Below are 20,870 nucleotides of genomic sequence, written 5' to 3' on the forward strand. Positions count from 1 at the left end.
ATTTCTTTCAATCCAAACAAACTGAGACACTCAACAAGAGTTTAAATATTTTATTAAATTTTTTTCATGATAAGTGTGTGTATTCATTTTGTGTGATTTAAAACTTAGAAAGACTGTAGGTGCAAAATTGATATTTTGTGTTTTCACGAGATTTGGAAAGACTGTAGGATATTAATGTCCCATGAAGGAGTGATATTTATTTTGGCATTTTCAAACTGACTTCAAGAAGATCACAATATAAATCTTTGATTTTTGACAAATATTGGTGACAGATTTGAGTTCTACAGTAAGATTGCAGGGTGAGGCATCCTTTGATATTAATAATAAATTTTATAGAAAAAAATCATAACCATCTATTATTCGCCCTGCGATTCTATCCTTCTCTGTATCAGCTCCAAAAACACCGAACACTACCTGAGATCCTTCTCATGCCCAAAACCCACAATCATTTCCTGGTACAGACTCTCCCAGACTTGACTAAACAGAATCAGTGTTACTCCCTGAGTATACGTACTTGATTTACTGGAAGATGTTTGTGAGCCCCATGAGTCAGTGTGTGCCACTTTGGTAACAGTTTTGGAGGCAATAGAATGTGATTGTTTGGTGTATGAATTGAAGAAGAAGCTGAATGCAGTACATGCTTGAATAATGCTTACACCTCAGTTAATGCATCCCTATTGACGAACTTGATCAGTCACTCGGCGGTATCCCCAGCCTCGATTTATTGGCCTAATTATGGGGCTATATTAATTTGTTGAGACATCTCTACTTTACTGCAAGAACTCTTCAGGTAATTTAAAGTGTTTTAGTAATATTAATTACCAGGAACTTGCGTCAAAAACTGTGGTGGCCAAAATTGTGAAATTGTGAAACTGTAATGTACGGAAGGATCATACAGACAAAGTTTCCAGGTTTTTAAGTAAAACTCTTTCCTTCTTCCACTTTACTTCATCGTCGCCATAAGACCTATTTGTGTCGGTGCAACGCAAAGCCACTAGCAAAAATCTACTTTACTTCCAAATTTTCACCTTCACTTATGTGCTTATCTACCTGTATTCCCACAATAACTAGGGCTGTTTGGTGCTGCCATCTAGTGGCAGGGCCCCCTGTGGGTGGGCGCAGTAGAATAATACCCACGGTATCCCCTGCCTATCATAAGAGGTGACTAAAAGGGGTCCCATGTGATCTCAACTTGGGACCATGTGTTTGCGACCATGGGGCCCTTAGCTGGGTCCCGGCATTGCTTCCACTTACTTGTGCCAGGTTCCTCACTTTCATCTGTCCTATCAAACTTCTCTTGGTCAAGCCTTGTTCTTTTCCAACGCCGACGGTATTACAGCACTTGAGGCCTAGGAAGTCTTTCATTTTCCCACCCTTCGTGGCCCTTGCCCTTCTTTGGCCGATACTTTTATTTTCCGAAGTGTCGGATCGCTGCCATTTTTCTCTCTGATTAGTGTTATATAGAAGATGGTTGCCTAATTGTTCTTCCTCTTAAAACAATAATCACCACCACCACCACTCTAGCGGCAGATTCTTCGCAAGTAGTGTTACATGTTTGAGTATGGAATGAGCAGGCAGTATAAGCAGCCATCAGATGCATATCAAACAGGCGGTGCAAGCAACATTTTAATTGGAACTTAGATGGAGTCGTCAGTTCCCAGTTGGAATGCTAGCATACAGGAAGCCATGTGGTGACGAATGAGAGTACCATTTACTATAGACCAATGATAAAGCATTGTTAAATTCAAATCTTCATTATTGGAAAAGTCTTCTCATGTACAGTCAAGATTTTCTTCTGAAGATGCGGAGAAAAGTTTTCTGTGAAATGTAAAAGCATTTTATCTCGTTTTCTTGACACAGCAAAAGCCCAAAAGCTTATTACCGTGTCTACAATTGTGAAATACTTAGTCTGCAATAGGGAAGTTCATGATGCTTATTCAAAGATTTATCATGAATATATCTTCCTTTACCCTATGTTAAATGAAACAACAATCTACAGTATTACATAAAAATTGTTCTCTAATCACCAGCTTATATTGGACAATAATTTCAAAATGTAATCACAGATTCAGTACTATTAACATGCCATTCTGTAGAACATGTGTCGAAAGAGAATACACGGTTTGATGATGAGCAGAAGTCAGGTTACAATAGCCTCAAGGTATAAGCAGTCATCACGGAGGTTGTTGCATAGTCTTGTGGGGAATGAACAGATGAAGTCCAGAGGGATCTTCCTTAGCGCGTCCTACAGTCAGAGTCTTCACCAGATCATTAGCCTGAAATCATAAAAAGAATTACTTGCACTCCAACAAAAAATTCTCTGTATTTCACATGAATTATTTATCTCGAGTATATACAAATAATATTATTGAATATTGTATTAAAAAATAATTTTACTACATCAGTATTTTTTGCAGTTACAGTACAGATTCATATCTGGATATTTATCAGTAGAAAGGTGCAAAGTACCAAATTGAAAAGAAAAAATGGATGTTTTGATAGAATGGTACAAAAGGTCAAGAAGCATTATATCCAAAGAAGTGAGCAAAGGGTTCTTATGTCCATCAAAAGATGGCAGTGGTGTTAAGTTCCAAGCTCCCACACATGAACGGTGCAATGTGCTATTCATTGCTTTAGATTAGTGTTCCTTTTTCTGGTAGCAAATGGGTTATTTAAAAGTATAGAAAAAAAGTTTCATGTTAGCAGGCATTGTTTTCTTCCTTGTGATTCTGATTTTGCTCTTATATAAAAAGGAAAGTAGTCACATAGGCATGTTCCAAGTTATCTCCATGAAATACTGAATATTTCCTAATCTGAAAAAATGATAGGTCGGCGGTTGCAGAGTAGGCTTCGGCCTACTAGTGGCCATGGCTGATCCATGGTCCGACAGCTCTGCACTCTGACCGACCAACTGAGCAGAGGAGGAGTGGCCACGGCACTACAGTGGCTCCATGCCTCTGCATTCAGGTGACATGACAGGGCAGGACCTCACGGCTTGTCTCACCATCGGCAGTGCTGAGAATGGTTTTCTGTGGTTTTCCATTCTCGCGCACTAAGGTGAATGCCGGGACAGTTTCTAGTATAGACCACGGCCGCCAACCCTCTCACCTTCTCTGCACATCTCCTTCACAGTACCACATCTCCCTGGTCTGAGAGACAGAATCTGACACATCCCACTCTGATGAGTCTAGTGTCAGACCTAAGAGGAAACACTGGTTAATAGAGCAAACGCCTGAAAATCCTTACATCTGATATGTTTTTGACATTTTGACATGCTCTATTGGTGAAAAATATCTAATTCCCTCCATGGGAATTTAGAATTTTCCATTACCACCTAGGAGGCCCGACGGAATGAAAATATTTTAGTAGAAGTAGTAAAAGCGATACAGCGAGATTGAGATTGGCCGTAAGATAAAAGTTCAAGCAATGCTACAGTAGAAGTTAGCTCCTTTATGTATTTTCTATGTCATTCTAAAGTGGTTCCAAAGATTAGAGAAAATGAATGATTGAAATAGCAAAGGTAACAATGATCTGCCTGTGAATGATCTGGAAAGATCGTTAATCATCTAGTCTTCTCAGTCTTCTTGTATGGCTCAGAGACGTGGACTATCCTGCAATGCAATCTTGCATGAATAGAAAGCTTCAAAATGTGTTGTTGGAGGAAAATGTTGAGGATTCCTTGGACAGTTCATCACACGAACATGTGCATTCTGAACCAACTTCAGATAAAAGTTCATTGTCATGCAAGGTCCCTTAGCGGATCATATACTACATTGAACATATAATGCTCGGAGAAGGTAGTCTTCAAAAGTTGATTGTTGAGGGTAAAGTACAAGAAACCAGACTACGAGGACGACTACCAGCACGATGGATTGACATGGCGAACTGCCATTTAGACATGGCTCATCAGCTGGATGGCTAAATTATGAGAGTCATGGCTCCTCAGTGCTTTCCGAGTAACCACACTGAAGGCTTTGGATGGAGAAGAACGGTGGAGTATGGCTCATCAGCTGGATGGCTAAATTATGAGAGTCATGGCTCCTCAGCCTTGAGAGAAAACAAATAAGAAGAAAATCTTTCTTTTCTTTCTTAATCCGTTTACCCTCCAAGGTTGGTTTCTCCCTCGGACTCAGCGAGGAATCCCACCTCCACCACCTCAATAGCAGTGTCCTGGAGCGTGAGACTTTGGTTTGGGGGGTACACCTGGGAAGGGAGACTAATACCTCACCCAGGCGGCCTCAACTGCTGTGCTGAACAGGCGGCGCCTTGTGGGGGATGGGAGGATTGGAATGGATAGGCAAGGAAGAGGGAAGGAAGCGGCCGTGGCCCTAAGTTAGGGACCATCCCGGCATTTGCCTAGAGGAGAAGTGCGAAACTATGGAAAACCACTTCGAGGATGGCTGAGGTGGGAATCGAACCCATCTCTAGTCAGTTGACCTCCCAAAGCTGGGTGGACCCCGTTCTAGCTCTCATACCACTTTTCAAATTTTGTGGCAGAGCCAGGAATGGAACCGGAGCCTCCGGGGGTGGCAGCTAATCACACTAACCGCTACACCATAGAGGCGGACTATTATTATTATTTCCGGTTCCATGGCTAAATGGTTAGCGTACTGGCCTTTGGTCACAGGGGCCCCGGGTTCGATTCCCGGCAGGGTCGGGAATTTTAACCATCATCGGTTAATTTCGCCGGCACGGGGCTGGGTGTATGTGTCGTATTCATCCTCATCACGACGCGCAGGTCGCCTACGGGAGTCAAATCAAAAGACCTGCACCTGGCGAGACGAACATGTCTTCGAACACTTCCGGCACTAAAAGCCGTACGTCATTTCATTATTATTATTATTATTATTATTATTATTATTATTATTATTATTGTTACCGTGTTTTAGCGGTAGTTATGCGTAAAAGAAGGTGCGGGTGTGAATGGGTTTCAAGCTACGAAATTATAGTGCATGTAAAATTAATTTAAAATTTAACAAGGTTATATTTTCTTTTCAAAAACAAAGCAATAACAGACATGGCAGGTACAATGTAGCAAAACAAGGGGAGTTACAATATTTACAGGTTTTGGGCTTCACGCCCTGACTTCAGCAATCAGCTCAGTTTTACCACAAACACAAGTTTTAACAGAGGGGCAGAAAACCCCATTCATCCCTAGGAGCCCCTGGCTCCGAATTACACAGAAAAGCCTCCACGAGGCATATGACACTCCATTTCAAAAGAGCGATCCGCTCTCAAAATTTAAGCCTCTCAAAGGCCACACCAAACTCTACCTTCAAGCTGTCCTCTAAGGACGTATTCACAGGGGTAAAATACCCAACCTACTGAGGTCTATTACATGAAAAGGAGGTTGATTACATGACCTCTAAAATAACAATTTGAGAGGAGGCTAACCGCACTCCTGATACACTTTGATTTTTTAAAACCTACTTTGGCACTAGGCCGTTATTACAAGGGCTAATCCCATACTACAGAGGTGACTTAATAGCAATTTACATTACATTACGGAAGAATTGGTTGAGAAAATAAGTTCACCTTAAGACGATGTGAGTGGGAGCTCGAGAGGGTTAAGCACTCTCTATCCCGATATGTCGTTTTAAAATAGAATAGCTACCGGTTGTTTTACATTTTAGGAAAAGGTTACATGGTTGAACGCTTAGAACCCGCCCCGAAAGTTAAACTGCTGAGCAAGAAAAGAAAGAATTTATTAATCGGCCATTACCTTATTGTTGACCGCCGCCGAGGAAAGAGGCGCTCCCCGCCTCCTGCTATGTACTTAATACACTGAAAGATGGAACAGAAGTGGCCCGGAGACCCCAAAATCAGCAGTTTATATCCTCTCACGGAAGATTCTAGGCGTTAGGGGAAAGAAAACACCCTCCCACAAAAATTTTATTGGCTAGGGAAAAGAAACCCCTACATAGAGGAAGAAGAAACACATTATTGGTGGAAAATTAATTAAAGAAATTCGGGATTGGCTAGATCCAAAATAAGGGGAAAAAGAGGGGTATACAGCCAACTTAAACAATGACAGAAAGAAATTTAACCAAGAACAAACTCTTGAAATAAAAATTTCTCCAACAAAATAGTTCTTTGACTCCGCACTAGGTCGCACTATTGTTGATCTTCAGTAGTGTCCTCTAGAAGAGAAAGTTCACACTTCTTACTTCAAGCGAAACAAAAACACATCAAAAATGACACAGTTCACAAACTCAAAAATTTCCAGGTAGTGACATCTTCTGAGAAATTAGTAGATTAATAGTGTAGATAAAGTTCAGACTTCCTCCAGAAGAGGAGTTTCAACTGGCGCAACTTTTAAATAAACAGAGTAGAGGTGTACCGCCCGGTACAGACCTCCCCCCCCCAAAAGTTCCTCCAGGGGTGACACATGAAATCAGTTTGAAACAAGTTCCAAGTTATAAAGTGAATATGAAAATAGATTACAAGATTTTCAGAATGTTGTGTGATTCAGTTTCACAATTTGTTGTTGCAGGTGAAGTAAAGTCTTTCTGTTTTTAGAATTTGAATTTCTGAAGATAAACTTTTAATACTTAAAGGTGAAGAAAAATTTTGCAATGTCCACCAAATATTGTTGTTGAATTCCCAAGTGTAGTTATTGCTTATGGTGACTGTCCATGTAGTTGATGTAGATTGAGTCGGATGGCCAGACCGGCCGTTGCAGCTTGCGTCCAACGGAGGCCGCTCGGACCCCTCAAGTACCCTGAGATACCGCTCGCCCGCACTATGAGGGGAGCAGAGGTGTTGAAGTACGCCGCGCCCGCGGTGAACAGATACAGGCTGCGGGCATGTAGCAGGTCGTGCGCCGCACATCAGCCTTGGCCGGGAGGAGAGTTCCGGCTCGCCGTGCACATGTCGTCCTCGCTGGAGAGGAGGGGGCCCATCCCCCTCCCCAGTCGCTGCACGGCGCTGCGCGGCTGCGGGGGCGCTGAAACATTAAAGCTAGGCGGCAGAATTGTGTTGGACAATCATCTTCTTTGAGGGTACAGGCTTGTGGAGAGGTTGAGGGGCCAGCGGCGTGTAGATATCCATGGCATTTACTATTATGAAGCCACAGTGTAAGGTGGAGCAGGAGACGGGAGCGTGGTAATGGCCGTGGCAAGAACAGGATGGCAGTTTAACGGGTCGGGGCAGGTTTTACATAAGGCTTACATCTAAAACCAAAATATTACAGAAGGGGCAGAATGCCTTAAAAGTGAAACTCAAAAAAAAAAATATAACCTTCATATCCTTTCAAAATACTATGAAGCAAGTTAACACAGAAATTACACCGGTTTCACCTGGGACAGGTGAACTCTAAATATCCTCTCGGTGGCTGGATTACTTAGCAATAAGGTAACCGGCGTAAGAAAATCGAGAATGATACAAGGCCCATGAAATCTGGGGGCAAGCTTGCCCGCGGGAACAAAATTTTTGACCATAACCTGGTCACCTACCTTCAAAGTGGTGGGTCTCCGTCCACGATCATACCTTTCCCTAACCTTTTCATGAGATACTTTAAGATTAGCTTTAGCCTTCTTCCAAAGATCTTTAATGTTGTCCGGATCTATTGTCTCGGGCAGAATGTCATTCAGAGACCAGAGGTTAGAGAGCGGCGAGTTGGGAACAAACTTGAACATTAAAGAAGCTGGAGTAAATTTGTGTGATTCATGGACCGCCGAATTCAAAGCAAAAGCTAACCAATGCAGGGACGTGTCCCACCTAGAATGATCTTCATGATGATAGGCAATAAGTGCGGACCTGAGATTACGGTTAACCCGTTCAGCCAGAGATGGTTGAGGGTAATAAGCGGAAGTAGTTACATGAGAGATGGACAAGTCAAAACAGAATTTACGAAATAAATTAGATGTAAAAGCCTTAGCATTATCAGATACAATGTATTGGCACGGACCAAAAGAAGCAAAAATAGAATTTAGGCAAGTAATGGTGGACTGAGCGGTAGCCAGCTTAGTCGGAAATAACCAAGAAAATCTGGTAAAACCATCTACACATACAAAGATGAATTTGTTGGCATTTCCCTTCGACTGGGGGAAGGGTCCTACATAATCAATATACAGGCGTTCCATGGGGCGCGACGCTTGATGAGAAGACAAAAGGCCTACTTTAGTGGACATGGTGGGTTTACTGATCAAACAAGATTTACAAGCTTTTACAAGTTCCCGAATTTCACCGTCCATACCTTTCCAGATGAACATTTCACGAATCTTTTCACGAGTTTTAAAGATACCCAGGTGCCCCCCCAATGGGGTCTCATGATAGTATTTGAAGATCATAGGTACAAGAACCGCTGGAACTACAACTTTCATCAACTTATCATGCCTCGAAGGGCAACATAGAACACCATTCCTCAGAACATAAGGGACAGCATGTTCCCCAGAAGAAAGGGTTTCCATTATCGGAGCCAGCGTCGGATCTTCACGTTGGTATTTCTCAATATCCCTAAAAAGCATGGGAGCATCTGTTAAGATGGCATTAACACCAGGTAGTATGGACTCGGAAGGTGATGAACTGTCGACCGGTTCGTGGGTCTCTACGTCGTTATGAAACATACGGCTGAGTCCATCGGCAACAACATTTTCAGTACCTCTGATATGCCGTACATCGAATTGGAAGGCAGAAATACGGATGGCCCAACGGGCTATACGACCTGTACGACGCGGCCTACCTAAGACCCAGCTTAAGGCTTGATTATCTGTCTCCAGATCGAATTTGACGTGTTCCAGATAGAGACGGAACTTTTCTAAGGCGAATAAGACTGCCAAACCTTCAAGCTCATATATGGAGTACTTTGCTTCTTGAGCTGACAATGTCCTAGACGCATAAGCGATGGGTCGCCTCCCTAGTTCAGTCTCTTGAAGAAGAACTGCAGCTACTGCTGACGACGATGCGTCGGTTTGGACGATGAATTTCTTCGAGAAATCAGGCATAGCAAGTACAGGGGCATTACAGAGAGCTAATTTTAGATCTTCAAAAGCGGCTTGTTGAGAAGGTCCCCACTCGAATTTGATGCCTTTCCTACGAAGAAGGTTTAAGGGCGCCGCTCTATTAGCGAAGTTAGGAATGAACTTCCTGAAGAAATTCACCATGCCAATGAACCTGGCGATACCTTTAATGTCCTTGGGAGGTTTAAAATCACGGATGGCCTGTGTTCTAGAATGATCGACTGCTACACCATCAGGTGACACAATATGCCCTAGGAATGACATAGAGGGCTTAGCAAAGGCAACCTTGGACAACTTAACAGTTAACCCAGCCTTACGAAGGCGATCGAGAACTTCTCGCAGATGATCTAGATGTTCTTCAAAGGTCTCTGAAAATACGACGACATCATCTAAGTAGTGATATAAGTACTCAAATTTGATGTCGGAAAAGACCCTATCTAGTAGCCTAGTGAGCACAGCTGCCCCCGTGGGGAGCCCGAAAGGCACGCGGTTGTATTCGTATAAATTCCAGTCCGTGGCAAACGCTGTAAGGTGTTTAGACTCTTCGGCAAGGGGAATTTGATTATAGGCCTGATTTAAGTCCAAGATGGTGAAGAACTTGGCCTTACGAAACCATGAAAAACAAGAATGAAGGTCGGGAAGGGGCACAGATTGTAACACCACCTTCCGATTGAGAGCCCTGTAATCAATGACAGGCCTGAAGCCTCCTTGGGGTTTCGGGACTAGAAAAATAGGCGAAGAATACGCTGACTTAGAGGGCCTAATAATACCATCCTTCAACATCTGATCGATGATTTCTTTCAGAGCCTTCATTTTAGGTGGAGATAGCCTATACGGTGGAAAGCGAACAGGAATCGAATCCGTGACCTCAATTTTGTATTCAATAAGGTCAGTAACACCAAGAGTATCAGAGAACACCTCGGGAAACGACTGACACAATTTGCGAATACTATCAGCCTGCTCCTCAGGTAGATGTCTAAGGTCTAACAACATCTCATCCTGGGTAGGCGAAATAGATGAACATGCTGCAGAATTACACTTTAATAGAGGGATTTTACAATTAGAGGCAAATTTGAATGTGCACGACTTACTCTGAAGATCGAGCACCAGACCAGTGTGAGACATGAAGTCCGCTCCCAGTATGATGGGGCAAGACAAATGCTTGGCCACAAACAATTTGATTTTCCATGTAAATTTAAAAACACGAATTTTGACATGTAAGGAACCTAGAATTTCTAATGGAGATGAATTAGCCGAAACATATTTAACAGGAGATGAGTCATAGTCAGGGAGTTTACAAACAGATTTCAATTTAGAATACCAATCAGCCGAAATAATGGAACAAACGCTGCCTGAATCTAAGAGAGCTGTTATAGGCTCGTTATTCAACTCAATCCTAAGAAAAGGAACAGGTGCGGGGGTATCCGCCGCAATCCTAAGACACTCTCTGGGGCATTCAAAAAAAGAATTTGAAGATTGCTCATTCCCTGAATTCTCGACCCTTTTGCCCGGGGCTGAGCCTTGGAAAGCAGAATTAGTCGACTCAGCCGAAGCCGCTAGTCACTTTTTATTATTGGCATGGGTGGAATTTGCACCAGAGCAGGAGGGGGTGCTATTTGAGTTTGGGCAATTCTTGGCGATATGTGAGAAAGCCCCACATTTAAAGCAGCCTTGTGATGAACCAGCTCCATTCCTAGTCCCACTTGGCTTGATCAGTGGACACTTGTTGCGCAGATGGTCAGGCGACCCGCAAGCATAACATTTACGGAGATTGACTGGTCGGCGAGGTGGAGGCCGAGTGTTACTAAAGGAAGGCGGGGGTTCTTTCGCTACACGCAAAGAATCGGCGTATCTAACTCCTTCCGCTGAGACGGCCAACGCTTCACGTTCAGAGAAAGTTTGCGGGCACGCCGCAAAACACAAGTATGATCTATAAGATGGTGAAATGCCTTCCACAATAGCTTGTACAATTTGATCCTCAGGGAAGTGAAGAGCAAACACCCTAGTGTAGAATTTGATATCTTGTATGAAATCAGCCAAGTTTTCATCCAAGCGCTGTACACGGTAATAGTACTTCTGAATCAGGGAGGACCTGGCCCTAGCCGGGATGAAGTTAGCTAGCAAATGGGCATGGAAATCCTCAATAGATGATTGCTCGGCAATGGCTCTTACGATTTTATCAGAGAGAATACCAATAGCATACGGATAGATAATTTGCAAAATTTGACATGGCGAAAGAGAAAACATGATCCTGAAATTCCACTAGAAATCTTAAAAATGAAATTACATCACTGGTGGTGTTGACGGAAAACTTAGAGATACCTCTAAGCAACATTGCCAATGGATGAGGCAAGCTACTGAACCCAGGTGACATAGTCGTTAAAGGTTTCAATGGCAAAGAAGTTAATTCAGAGCGGATGTTACCCAATGACGCACGGCGTTCAGATTCGTTGTTCGATGGGGCAGAGATAGTTTGAGCAGCAACGGTTATCCTATTGACTTCTCCCTGAGGAGGCTCTTCCTCGTTACCTACATTCACCGTGGCGGGTTGATCAGTTTTGGGAGGAACTTCGCCGGTTAGCAATTGAGTGACCTTATTAGACAATTCAGAAATAGTTTCAAGGAGCGTATTAGCGTCCTTCCTCTGAACGTCATTCACCTTTAGAGACAACAGATCATTAACTCTATTTGCAAAGTGATACAGCCTGCCTTGCACACGCTTAATTTGATTAGGAGACGGATCGTTTTCATCAAAAAAGCTGACTACAGATGCTAGCCCAGTAATATTCTCGACGATCGTGGAAAGAGAATCATCAATTTCTTTCTCTCCCAAATTGGGGATGGAAATGGGCAAATCAAGGGACTCTCTAAGCTTGTTGGTGTCGATTGCAACCGTGCCTCCAGATTGCACATTTCTGATAGTTAACTCGTATATCAACTCCTCTTTGCGCAAATAGTTAAGGAGGAGAACATCGCGAGGGCCGGGCATGATGACAGAACAATTTTGAAAAACTCAAAAAATTCCAGCAACTGAGACAATTGTTAGAGTTCGAGTCAAAGCAATGTTTAGCCGTCAAAAGGGGCTAAATTGAGACCCATTCAACCACGCTCTGCTACCACTTGTTACCGTGTTTTAGCGGTAGTTATGCGTAAAAGAAGGTGCGGGTGTGAATGGGTTTCAAGCTACGAAATTATAGTGCATGTAAAATTAATTTAAAATTTAACAAGGTTATATTTTCTTTTCAAAAACAAAGCAATAACAGACATGGCAGGTACAATGTAGCAAAACAAGGGGAGTTACAATATTTACAGGTTTTGGGCTTCACGCCCTGACTTCAGCAATCAGCTCAGTTTTACCACAAACACAAGTTTTAACAGAGGGGCAGAAAACCCCATTCATCCCTAGGAGCCCCTGGCTCCGAATTACACAGAAAAGCCTCCACGAGGCATATGACACTCCATTTCAAAAGAGCGATCCGCTCTCAAAATTTAAGCCTCTCAAAGGCCACACCAAACTCTACCTTCAAGCTGTCCTCTAAGGACGTATTCACAGGGGTAAAATACCCAACCTACTGAGGTCTATTACATGAAAAGGAGGTTGATTACATGACCTCTAAAATAACAATTTGAGAGGAGGCTAACCGCACTCCTGATACACTTTGATTTTTTAAAACCTACTTTGGCACTAGGCCGTTATTACAAGGGCTAATCCCATACTACAGAGGTGACTTAATAGCAATTTACATTACATTACGGAAGAATTGGTTGAGAAAATAAGTTCACCTTAAGACGATGTGAGTGGGAGCTCGAGAGGGTTAAGCACTCTCTATCCCGATATGTCGTTTTAAAATAGAATAGCTACCGGTTGTTTTACATTTTAGGAAAAGGTTACATGGTTGAACGCTTAGAACCCGCCCCGAAAGTTAAACTGCTGAGCAAGAAAAGAAAGAATTTATTAATCGGCCATTACCTTATTGTTGACCGCCGCCGAGGAAAGAGGCGCTCCCCGCCTCCTGCTATGTACTTAATACACTGAAAGATGGAACAGAAGTGGCCCGGAGACCCCAAAATCAGCAGTTTATATCCTCTCACGGAAGATTCTAGGCGTTAGGGGAAAGAAAACACCCTCCCACAAAAATTTTATTGGCTAGGGAAAAGAAACCCCTACATAGAGGAAGAAGAAACACATTATTGGTGGAAAATTAATTAAAGAAATTCGGGATTGGCTAGATCCAAAATAAGGGGAAAAAGAGGGGTATACAGCCAACTTAAACAATGACAGAAAGAAATTTAACCAAGAACAAACTCTTGAAATAAAAATTTCTCCAACAAAATAGTTCTTTGACTCCGCACTAGGTCGCACTATTGTTGATCTTCAGTAGTGTCCTCTAGAAGAGAAAGTTCACACTTCTTACTTCAAGCGAAACAAAAACACATCAAAAATGACACAGTTCACAAACTCAAAAATTTCCAGGTAGTGACATCTTCTGAGAAATTAGTAGATTAATAGTGTAGATAAAGTTCAGACTTCCTCCAGAAGAGGAGTTTCAACTGGCGCAACTTTTAAATAAACAGAGTAGAGGTGTACCGCCCGGTACAATTATTATTATTATTATCGCCATGTACTATGTTAAAGACTCACCTCTTCCGCGTTCCTCACTTGATCTCGTAGAGTGATGCTCACTTTGTGGCTAAATGGCCACGGTAACAAAGGATCCCACTCCCCTTCAAGAACTTGTAGAGATACGATCATGTGGCGACCTTTCCATTGGCCCAGGCCATTAAGCTTTACTTCCAGCTGGAAAATAAAAATAAAAACCTTCAAAGGGGAAAATGTATTGTGACGTAATTGATATACATTGTTGGAGAACATTTGGTAATGCAGTGAACGGTAGATTTTTGCCCATGGGCTGGGGCACTTTCCAATAGTGGACACAACCTCTGTAGGTGGAGGCATGATTTTTTCGCATAAATTTATGTTCTATTTCGCGAAACAGGGCTGAACCCATCGTTTTAATTTCACTTTAATCCTTTCCTAAAATTATTCATAAGAAGTTTAATTCGTAAGATTTGTGAATAAAGAGAAGCATTATTCGTAATCATTCATTATTCCTTACAGTATGTGATCTTGATTAGAACTATAACATAGCACTTGTCAAGATTACATAACAAATTATCCTTTCACCCTACATGGTCGTAGCTCTATAGCCATATCATTAAGGTTTTTTTTTTTTTTTAGAATATCAATATGAAGAGATACTTCTGTCGAAATGAGTAATCCTGGTTTTGTCGCTTTAATTCGATGTAATTCGCGAAAACAAAATCACTAATTTATTAAATAGAATCATATGATTCGTTAAGATATTTCTAAATCACCTCGCTGTTTCTCGGGTGTGAATTAATAACCGGTCACGTATGAAAGCAACCTCCGAAGTCGCGGATGACAAGCTCCATTTACGAATCTCGGGTGCTTGGTATTGACGAGAAGTTTCAACGTGAAGAGAGGAAAGGTTAAGAGTAACAAACAGAAGAGACTAACGGATTTTTTTCCAAAGGTGTTAATCAAGGCATGTTTCTTGTTTCACTACTGTGTGTACTGTATCCTGTCTTCTAAAAAGTTACTATAATAAGTGTTATAATTAAAGTGATGCCGACCGAGCTCGATAGCTGCAGTCGCTTAAGTGTTGCCAGTATCCAGTATTCGGCAGATAGTGGGTTCGAACCCCACTGTCGGCAGCCCTGAAAATGGTTTCCCATTTTCACACCAGGCAAATGCTGAAGCTGTACCTTACTTAAGGCCACGGCCGCTTCCTTCCCACTCCTAACCCTTTCCTGTCCCATCGTCGCCGTAAGACCTGTCTGTGTCGGTGCGACGTAAAGCAACTTGAAAAAAAATGATGCCGTAAAATAGAGTTTGCTTGTATATTTGTAAATGTATTCAGTATAAGCCTGTAGATACATATAACTCAATTATGTGCTATACATGCTCAAAATGGTATTCTCTGTATCTCGAAATTTATATAACTCGAAATAAAATTTATCTCCCGAGGTGATTTGAGATTTCGAGGTTCCACTGTATTTGAGTTTCATTTATTGAAAGACATGTTCACGATCATTAGCATTTCGCAAAGGGAAAAGTTTCTTTTTTAATATCTGACCTCGCTTGATCAACTCTTGTTGTCCTCCGACCCCCACTCCCACCCCCACAGTATTAGGATTTTAGGCCTAGGGAGTCTTTCATTTTCACGCCCTTCGTGGCCCTTGTCTTTCTTTTATTGATACCTTCACTTCATTCTTGGAAGTGTCGGACTTTTTTTTTCATTTTTCCCTTCTGATTAGTGCCAATAGAAGATGGTTGTCCAGATGTACTTCCCCTTGGACCAGTAATCATCACCACCACCAATACTGGACATCGATCTGGTTCTGCAAGGCATTAACAGTGCACGAAGTACAGAGGAAACGATGTGCATTAACTTCATTGAGTGAAAGCTGTACTGAAAGAGAGTTAACAACAAATAAAATCTACAAGGTTGTTTTAGTAAAGATGTGTCAGAGAAATTCAATAAATAATTTCATATTATACAAGAACCTCTGTGGCTCAAGCGACAGTGCGTCAGTCTCTTACCGCAGGGTTCCGTCGTACAAATCCCGGTCGCTCCACGTGAGATTTGTGCTGGACAAAGCGGAGGCGGGACAGGTTTTTCTCCGGGTACTGCGATTTTCCCTGTCTTAATTCTAGCAAAACTCTCCAAAATCATTTCATTTCATCTCTCAATCATCTATCATCACCTCAAAGGAGTGCGACAGGCTTCGACAGCCGACACAGTTCCTATCATCGCTGCTAAATGAGGGCTTCATTCATTCCATTCCTGACCCGGTGAAAAGGCTGTGGATTTTCATTTACATGTCATATTATAATCTGCATAACAGGAAGAGTTATCCTCGTGAAATCAGTAATTGATTTAACCCGTTTACCGTCCAGGATTGGTTTTCCCCTCGGACTCAGCGAGGGATCCCACCTCTACCGCCTCAAGGGCAGTGTCCTGGAGCGTGTGACCAGTGAGGACCAGTACCTCGCCCAGGAGGCCTCACCTGCGGTGCTGAACAGGATCCTTGTGGGGATGGGAAGATTGGAAGGGAAGGAAGCGGCCGTGGCCGAGACCGTAAGTTAGGTACCAACCCGGCATTTACAAGGAGAAGAAGTGGGAAACCACGAAAAACCACTTCGAGGCTTCGTGGACCACGTTACCACGTTTCAAATTTCGTTGCAGAGCCGGGAATCGAACCCGGGCCTCTGGCAGTGGCAGCTAATGACACTAAGCACTGCACCACATAGGCGGTAATTACCAATCATAAATAAGGAAATCGATACCATTACTCATATTTATATACAATAGGAGTACCGGTAGTCCGCCTCTGTGGTGTAGGGGTTAGTGTGATTAGCTGCACACCCCCGGAGGCCCGGGTTCGATTCCCGGCTCTGCCACGAAGTTTGAAGAGTGGTACGAGGGCTGGAACGGGGTCCACTCAACCTCGGGAGGTCAAATGAGTAGAGGTGGGTTCGATTCCCACCTCAGCCATCCTGGAAGTGGTTTTCAGTGGTTTCCCACTTCTCCTCCAGGCGAATGCCGGGATGGTACCTAACTTAAGGCCACGGCCGCTTCCTTCCCTCTTCCTTGTCTATCCCTTCCAATCTTCCCATCCCCCACAAGGCCGCTGTTCAGCATAGCAGGTGAGGCCGCCTGGGCAAGGTACTGGTCCTCACTGGTCACACGCTCCAGGACACTGCCCTTGAGGCGGTAGAGGTGGGATCCTTCGCTGAGTCCGAGGGAAAAACCGACCCTGGAGGGTAAACAGATTAAGAAGAAGAAGAAGAAGAAGAAGAAGGACTACTGGTAGCCCATATTTAAGTTACGTATTACGATGCCTATTCCGCAATTCAGATAGTTGCTAAGTTTCGAAGAAATATAAAATTGCGATCAATTATTTCCGCCTCGTCTTTCTGAACTCACTACGGCTTTCATTTTCTTCTTCTTCTTAATCTGTTTACCCTCCAGGGTTGGCTTTTCCCTCGGACTCAGCGGGGGATCCCACCTCTACCGCCTCAAGGGCAGTGTCCTGGAGCGTGAGACTTTGGGTCGGGGATACAACTGGGGAGGAGGACCAGTACCTCGTCCAGGTGGCCTCACCTGCTTTGCTGAACAGGGGCCTTGTAGGGGGATGGGAAGATCGGAAGGGATGGGCAAGGAAGAGGAAAGGAAGCGACCGTGGCCTTAATTTAGGTACCATTCCAGCAATTGCGTGGAGATGAAGCGAGAAACCAGGGAAAAACACTTCGAGGATGGTTGAGGAGGAATCAAATCCCCTGTACTCATTTGACCTCCCGAGGCCGAGTGGACCACGTTCCAGCCCTTGTATCGCTTTTCAAATTCCGTGGCAGAACCGGGAATCGAATCCGGGCCTCCAGACGTGGCAGCTAATCACACTAACCACTACACCACAGATTTTTTAAATTTTTCATTAATCTAAAGAAGAGTTTAAAGGAATGTATTTTTCATGCTTATTTGACTCTCGAAATTCTAACAACCTGTTTTATTACCAATATGTAATATAATGCAACTCACCCTAAGCTTATAGCCGTACTGATCGCTGTAGAACACAGGACTGTGTAGTGATGTGTCATTCTCTTTGGCATCGGCCAGCTTCTTGGAGTACTCCGTTAACCTCCACAGCATGCGTCCTGTAAGATACGTTAAGGCCGTCATTATCTCCAGACAGTCTTAACAAACTGTTTAACCACAGTCTTAATGCAGTTTGCTAATTACAAGCAAACAACAAAACCAGTAAAACATATGAACTATTTATTTATTTATTTATTTATTTATTTATTTATTTATTATTTATTTATTTATTTATTTATTTATTTATTTATTTATTTATTTATTTATTTATTTATTTATTTATTTATTTATTTATCCGTTTACCCTCCAGGATTGGTTTTCCCTTCGGACTCAGCGAGGGATCCCATTTCTACCGCCCCAAGGGCAGTGTCCTGGAGCGTGAGACTTTGGGTCTGGGGATAGAAGTGGGGAGAAGGACCATTACCTCCCCCGGGCGATTTCACCTGCTATGGTGAACAAGGGACTTATGGGGTATGGGGAGATTGGAAAGGGTCGACAAGGAAAAGGGAAGGAAGCGCCCGTGGCCTTAAGTTAGGTATCATTCCGACATTTGCCTGGAGGAGAAGTGGGAAGCCACGGAAAATCACTTCGAGGATGGCTGAGGTGGGAATCGAACCTCCTTATACTCAGTTGACCTCCCGAGGCTGAATTGACCCCAATCCACCCCTCGCACCATTTTTCAAAACTTTCATGGCAGAGCCGGGAATCGAACCCGGGCCGCTGGGGATGGTAGCTAATCACACTAACCATTACACCACAGAGGCGGTCTATTTTATTTTATAATTTATTAGACCTGTCGACCCGGCTGATGGTTTGGTCTTAATCGTGTTCGATTTTGTTTCTGAGATAGCCGGTGTCTTTATGCAGTAGGGCTACATATTTTTTGAAGTTATTAAAGGGCCTCCTGGCATGCGATATCTGTATTACATTCTGCAGGAGTGCGAACAAAATAACTTTTCACTACTGTTCGCTATCAAGAAGATAGTAAGGAAAGCAATGTTACTGGTGATTAACTGGTGATTATCGTCTAGACTTGTGGATAATTTTATTGTTTATTTTGACATTAAATTGTCCTAGAATTTTGATATTCCCAGACTTCTCATCTCTAAGAATGCAAAATTATGCCTCTGAGTTCAATCATATTTTTGCTGTTGTTTTCATGTCGCTCCGACTCAGAAAGGTCTTGTTGTGAGGTTGGATCGGACAGGGCTAGGACTGGGAAGGAAGCGACCGTGGCTTTAATTAAGGTACTGCGTTAACCTCCATAACATGCGACGTGTACGATACCTTGAGGATGTCATTATCTCCAGTCAGTCATTGAACCACATACTTATCACTTCTCAGATTCTGATCACTTACAAACAAACCAGCGAAATCATTAGCACATATCAACTAGGCCATTCCATTCTATTCTATTGTATAATTGACCAAGATCTGTCTGTTGAAATGGTAAACCACGGAAAACAATCTTCCCACCTTCCGACAGTGGGGTTCGAACCCAACATCTCGCGAATGAAAGCTCACTGGTACGTGACCCGAACCACGCAGCCAACAAGCCATGTAAACCCCTCTTTTTAATTGTTTTGTTTCTATCTATTCTTATAAGTTTACATCCAAAACTTAGGCTATTCGCCTTATTGGAATTACCTTTAAGAACACTAAATCTAAAGTCAGATTTAGAAATGAACTCTCAAAGCCATTTGACATTAATACTGGACTTCGGCAGGGAGATGGACTCTCACCATTATTGTGTGTTGGAAAAAATCATGCGGGAATGGAATAAGATGTGTCAACCTAACATCAAGACTGGCAGAAAAATAAGACTCAATTGTTTAGCATTCGCTGATGATCTTGCACTACTTGCTAATGATATGGAAGAAGCTAAATTGCAAATAGAATAACTTGATAACATAGCAAGAAAAGTTGGATTGAAAATTTCATATGAAAAAACAGAAATAATGCCAACCTTCCCTGTTACAGCACCAACCATTACCATAGCCAATACCAAACAAATTAAAATTGTGAATAAGTTTAAATATCTCGGTGAAATTATAACTTGGAACTCCAATGAAAAACCATCAATAGAAAGCAGAACATTTAAGTTTAAAAAAGCACAACGAATTACATGACCAACGTACAAGAAAAAATCTCTTTCAATAAATGCTAAACTTCAACATTACTGTTCCGTCATTAAACCTGAAGCGACTTATGCTTGTGAAACACTATTTAAATTGAGCACAAAAGCAACAACTGATACACTGCAAAAGGTTGACAGAAGGATACTCAGAACAATCACTAATAAAAACATCAGGTGGATGGACAATGGAGATTATTGCCTAATGCAGTGGTGTATAGGGAAAGTGAATCTATAATAGATACGATGAGAAAAAGAAGAATTGCCTTTTTCTGTCATCTTTCTAGATTAAATGATAATAGGATAATAAAACACCTATTTAATTACTTTTGGAAAAATAAAACAAAAAATAATTGGTTTAAAGAAGTTCAGAATGATTAGAAGAGCTGAATATTACAATGAAGCAAATTGAAAATAGAGAAGAAAAAAGGATTCTCAAGAATAAACAAATAAGATTGTCATTAAAAACTGTACAACACAAACAATATGTCATATCTGATGAAGAAAGGGCAGCCAGGTCAGCCAGAATGAAGAGGTTTTGGGAAAGGAAGAAGATGATGCAAGCTAAACCTTCAGTTAATTCTTTGTTAACGTAAATGTATTTGGGTTTGATTTAAGTGCTCCAATGTGGGCGTAAATAAATAAATAAATAAATAAATAAATAAATAAATAAATAAATAAATAAATAAATAAATAAATAAATAAATAAATAAATAAATAAATAAATAAGTAGCAAATGAGTTATTTGGCGCTTAGTTAAATTTTGTTCAAGATCCAAAACCTTTTTAAAATTTTAAAACAGCGTTGTTATCTGTAAATAGCATATTACACAATTCTGAATATTTCAGAGGTCATGCCCCGCAATGACCGCATATGAACATCTTTGCCATAGTTGGATACAATACCGACACAAACACATTTTTGGAAGAGCTCATTAACGTCCGTAATACTGACCTGCACTAACATCCACCCTATATCCTTATATAAATTAAAATGAGATCGTGTCTGCTTGTTTGTTTGTTTGTTCCGAACCGATTGAGCTGACTTTTGATAAGAATATAGCTTAAAATCCCGAGTCAACCAAGGGATGACCTT

General features: G+C 42.1%; 1 protein-coding gene across 1 annotated transcript in view; it reads right to left on the minus strand.

The window, feature by feature from the left end:
- Positions 1–1,858: 1,858 nt before the first annotated feature.
- Positions 1,859–20,870, minus strand: part of Traf-like (TNF-receptor-associated factor-like) — a 125,712-nt gene continuing 106,700 nt past the window's right edge. Inside the window, 4 exon segments of the mRNA XM_067144646.2 lie at positions 1,859–2,183; positions 2,185–2,276; positions 13,603–13,758; positions 17,585–17,700. Coding sequence (XP_067000747.2) covers positions 2,141–2,183; positions 2,185–2,276; positions 13,603–13,758; positions 17,585–17,700 — 407 coding nt within the window. The 3' untranslated portion in view covers positions 1,859–2,140.

Source organism: Anabrus simplex, chromosome 3 (genome assembly GCF_040414725.1).
Source record: "Anabrus simplex isolate iqAnaSimp1 chromosome 3, ASM4041472v1, whole genome shotgun sequence".
NCBI lineage: Eukaryota > Metazoa > Arthropoda > Insecta > Orthoptera > Tettigoniidae > Anabrus > Anabrus simplex.